At 43.6% G+C, this 5,000-nt stretch overlaps 2 protein-coding genes across 5 annotated transcripts in view; one reads left to right on the top strand and one right to left on the bottom strand.

The window, feature by feature from the left end:
* The window catches only part of shld2 (shieldin complex subunit 2), a 10,531-nt gene extending 9,845 nt beyond the window's left edge, over window positions 1-686 (bottom strand). For 3 of the 4 annotated variants that reach the window (XM_076083447.1, XM_076083449.1, XM_076083448.1), the window contains exon 1: window positions 327-686. The gene's annotated coding sequence lies outside the window, so the exon portion shown is untranslated. The remainder of the gene's footprint in view (window positions 1-326) is intronic. The other variant, XM_076083451.1, reaches the window with a different exon arrangement.
* The window catches only part of LOC142941514 (glutamate dehydrogenase, mitochondrial-like), a 19,557-nt gene continuing 14,730 nt past the window's right edge, over window positions 174-5,000 (top strand). Inside the window, exon 1 of the mRNA XM_076083452.1 lies at window positions 174-706. Coding sequence (XP_075939567.1) covers window positions 298-706 — 409 coding nt within the window. The 5' untranslated portion in view covers window positions 174-297. The remainder of the gene's footprint in view (window positions 707-5,000) is intronic.

Genomic DNA, 5,000 nt, shown 5'->3' with positions numbered 1-5,000 from the left:
AGTGCCTACTGTGCCTAAAGTTCAGCTAACATACGCGACTCTCCCCGGTGACGTTTTTGACAGTTTAACGAGGTGTCTCGTGTTGATTTACGTTCTTCATGTTTAAACACACGCACAAACAAACAAACAAACAACACACACGCGCAGCCGCACGCGCCCACGCAGCAGGAAGAGGCGGCGGGGAGGATAAAGAAGGAGGAGCCGCCTCGCGCCGCTACAAGTGTTCGTATTACCCGACATACCCTCCGACTGTGATCCGGCTCTCACGTCCGTAAACTTTCTCTGAAAGCTAACAACATGTACCGGTACTTCGGAGGGATACTCACCCGAGGAGCAGGCACCGTCCTGGGATCCGGTGGCTCCGTCGCCGCCCTCGACTCGGTTCTCCCCGCGTCCCTGCTGCGGTACCGCGGCTACAGCCAGGTAGCGGATGCAGACACCAAGGACGATCCTAACTTCTTCTCCATGGTGGAGGGCTTCTTCGACCGAGGCGCCGCTATGGTGGAGGACCAGCTGGTGGAGGGTCTGAAGACCCGGGAGTCCGCCGAGCAGAAGAGGAAGCGCGTCCGCGGGATCCTGAGGATCATCAAACCGTGTAACCACGTGCTCAGCGTCTGTTTCCCCATCAAGAAGGACAACGGGGAGTGGGAGGTGATCGAGGGCTACCGGGCTCAGCACAGCCAGCACCGGACCCCGTGCAAGGGAGGTGGGACTATCTATAATAAGGTTATATAATATGACTCATATTATCTGTAAAATCACAATTATGACTTTTTAGTACAAGTCAATGGAGGCAGTTAACATGTACATTTACACAACTACTACAGTTTGAGGTACTTTAATGACTGCTCTTATATCTGGTGATTCACTTTAAACACCTGACGCCCAAAGAGAGACACTTGTACTCGCGGGTGTATTTTATCATTGTATGACCCTTCGGAGGGGCCCGACCCTGTGCTGGAAACCAGAAGTATAATAAACTATAATGTGTTCTTCTCACAACTGCAGAACCAGTACTTCCACTTCTGATAATACCTTTCCTCCAGCAGAGGTTTGAATGACTAACCCTAACCCAGTGAACTGTTGGCTGATTAGTGAAGTCAATGAGAAACGATTTAAATTGTTACTTTCATTGTTTAAGTCTTTTGTTTTAAATCAAAATGTCCAAAACAAACGCTTTAAAGGGACGAGGTGATGTTTGGTTGTTTGAGGTACTTCTACGTACTCTGTGTATTACTACAGTAGTAGAGACCGGTCCACCGTGGACGGACCCGGATCCTCCAGCAGAGACCTTTTAGGTGTCTAAAATACGTCCACAGGAGTACACTGCTTTGGTCCCGTGCTAGTACTCCAGTGTGTTTCTACTGTAGTAATACACGGAGTATGTAGAAGTACCTGATACAGCTGCAGTCCTTCTGGTTTCTCTTCCTGAAAGATGGATCCAGACTACCGCCCCCTGCTGGTGTGGAGGGTTATCTCAACGGGCTAGTTGGCCGTTTGCTGGCGTCTTCGCGGTGCGTTCAAGTGCAACTTTCATTGTGGTTTCAGACGCGTGAGACAGAAAACCTCCAAAAACCTTCATCAGAAATGTAGAAACTGTTTAGATCAGGGGTCACCAACCTTTTTTAAACTGAGAGCTACTTCAAGGGTACCAAGCAGTACGAAGGGCTACTTGTTTGATACAAACTTCCTGAATAACAAAGTTGCACAGATCACTTTAATAATAATACATGTGAAGAGACTGATCACACGTCAATGTTAATTATTCCTCACAATAATTAACAATGATTGTGTATTTTGTTCAAAATCGCACCTGTTATATTTTTGTAAAAATGATCACTTCTTTAAAAAAAAAAAAAAAAAAAATATATATATATCTATCTATATATATATATATATATATATATCTATCTATCTATCTATCTATCTATCTATCTATCTATCTATCTATCTATATCTATATCTATATCTATATCTATATATCTATATATATATCTATATATATATACAAATGATCAGTTATGTAAGATAAAAAATCAACTCTTTCACATTTTTTAAATGAATCCTATTACATTAGTACTAATCACCACATTTTGGGAAATCTGGGTCAACTTTGCATTGCGCAATGAAGCCTGCATGCCGGCCTGTAGTCTGTAGTCACCAGCTTTTTTTTGGTACCTTTTTCTCCACGAATAAACTAGTAAAAAGTCTCGTCTATAGCCGAGGGGGGGGGTCCAACCCTCCGAGGCACGCGAGCGTCTTTGGTCGCCTGCGTTCAAACCTCTAGTCTGGGCCTTTTCGATCGTACTGCGTTGCCTCGCCTCTACCCCCGCCACCTACGAGTTGTTGCCCCGCGGCCTGTTCCGAGGACTGACGGACCTGACGACGGTGTGCGATCGCGGCGGGGGCGGCGCGTCCGGTGCCAACGGGAAGCGGCCGCCATTCGGAACCTCAAAACCTAGTGCGGTGCGGCCTCTTCCTTTTAAAATCTACATGAATGCGTTTTTGATTAAAAAAGAACAGAAACTACAATTTTTAGACGGAGCTCCATGGGGACCTAGTGCTATTTTTAGAACATGCCTTGCGGGCGACTCACATGGTCCCTGCGGGCGACCAGGTGCCCGCGGGCACCGTGTTGGCTACCTCTGGTTTAGAACCATCTAAGAAAGTATAGGACTAAAGTTACATTACTGGAGCAATAACAATCATTTTACAGCTGATTAATCGTGTTTTGTTGTTGCTATAAAACAACAACAAAACGTGTGTGTGTGTGTGTGTGTGCGCGCGTGCCTGCCTGCCTGCCTGCAGGTTTGATGTGTTTTAAGGTGGAGAGGTTTCCTCCCCTGGTAGGAATGCAGACAGTCCGGGTGTATGTGCGCTGGTGTTAATGTGTGTGTGCTCATCTCTCTGCTTCCTGACTCTAAACATGTGGACAGCTGCAGCACAAGTCTCAACTTGTTTTTCTACACGAGATGAGCAGAAGATCCTGATTTTAAATCTTATAAAAGACTAAATATTGAGTCCTTTAATGTGGCGGTGCTCGGCTTGTGATTGGCTCAGACGGGGGTGGGTTGTGGGCGGGACCTCGATTACTGCTGCAGCTCCAAAATGACGTTAAGATGGCCGCTCCTTTAGTAGAGTAGACAGGAAGTGGAGCGGCGGCGTCTAAAAACGCTTATTTAAATGTATACCTTCCATCAGAACGTCAGCAGCCAATCACAGTGCATGAGGGCGGGACTTAAAAGCGCACCATGTGTTGAGTGTGTTAGAGGCCCGACTGCTCGTCAGACGGACCTTCAGGATTCACTCTGAGTCACTTTTAAGTTCACTTCTTTCTAGTAGATCGCCGCGGTAACAGATGCTGAACACCTGGGGAGTAGAGATGGACTGAAGTAGAAGCTCTGCCCCCTGACCAATCAGAGCTCAGCTCACTGATATGAAGAAGTTGAAGAAATAAATCAGACTAACAGAAAGAGTTTAAATGTGTTTAATGTCACATATTGATGATGTGAATGAAGTGTTTAATAGAACACACATGTAGTGTGTGTTCTATTAAACACTTCATATTTATCTCATAGTTTTCTCTTTATTTATAAAATGCTCCATGTCTGTGATTGGTCAGATGCTGTAAACCCCGCCCCCTTTATTATTATTATGATAAGAAGCAGTTCATTAGATCTGAAGTGTGAAAGTATTTTATTGTGTGTTTGGTTCAGACGACGGCTCTTATAAAGTACTACACTTGAGTATGTTTTAGAGGTACTTTATATCCTGTACTACTCTGTACTTCTACATCTCGGAGGTAAATGTACTTTTTACTTTACAGGTTCACATTATTAATAAACTAATGCATGAAAGTGATGAACACATTAATATATTTATATTATTCAGCAGAAAGAGTACTTTAAGGAACACTTTGTACTTTTTGAATGCAGGAGTTTGTCCTCGTAACAGAGTACTTGTACACGGTGGTATTAGTACACGGTGGTACTAGTACATTACCTGGTGAACGTGTGTGTGCTTCATGTTTGCAGAGCGATGACAGTATAAACACTGGGTGTGGTTCTTTTCACTGATGAAACTCTTTGTTCCTGACATTCCTCACTCCTCTTCTTTCTGCTGATTGTGCATTCTTCAGTGAAGAATAACCACCAACATTTAAAGACGTGTGCAAAAAGAAAAGTCTCAAACGTATAAAAACAGAACAACTTCCTCCTTCCTCTCTTGTTCTTCCATTTGTCTCTCTGAGCTGCAGCCATTTTGTGTGTGTGTGTGTGTGTGTGTGTGTGTGTTTGCAGACGTGTGTGTGTTTGCAGTTGGGGTGCGTGTGTACAGACGTGTGTGTGCAGTTGGGGTGTGGGTGTGTCTGTGTGTACAGACGTGTGTGTTGGCTTCTCTCCACTCTCTGTCTTTAGCGTTCCTGACAGACAGACAAAGTAGTGAAAGAATCAATACGGGTTATCTTTACCTCTTTATCTCTTTAAACACTCCAGACTCATAAACCAGTGATTTCAGCTCTACTGCTCCTCCAGCAGAAGCTGTAAAAATACATAATTATCCTCAGATGTTCATCTTTCCGGTGGTCCCTGAACACATCATGTGTGACGAACGCTTCAGTCAGAAAAAGCAACAAAAATGAAGCTTAAAATTGAGATATTTCATAAAAACAAACAAAGTAGAGGTTGTTAAAATGTAAATAGTTCACTTATAACACGTAGAGCCTCCATTTTAACACTTAACATGTTGAATATATAGATTACATTGTTTTCACATTTGTGTATAGTAAATTATCTGTGCATCAGAACACATGTTTTTATTTAAGAGTAAAAAACTAAACTCACTTTAATTTTAAGCTAGTTTTAAAGTTTGGTGCCATGATTTCATCTGGTTTAATGGTCCATTTAATCCCTGTTATTTCAGGATTGTTCCTGAAGGAACTGAGCTGGACTACAAAGTCTTCCCTGAGACCTGGTCCTGGTCGGGTCAGGTCCTGGTTTTCA

Source organism: Anarhichas minor, unplaced genomic scaffold (genome assembly GCF_050575085.1).
Source record: "Anarhichas minor isolate MPS153535 unplaced genomic scaffold, ASM5057508v1 ptg000133l, whole genome shotgun sequence".
In the NCBI taxonomy this organism is placed as follows: Eukaryota; Metazoa; Chordata; class Actinopteri; order Perciformes; family Anarhichadidae; genus Anarhichas; species Anarhichas minor.
Note: the sequence above shows the minus strand (reverse complement) of the source record. Positions and strands in the feature narration are given on the sequence as shown.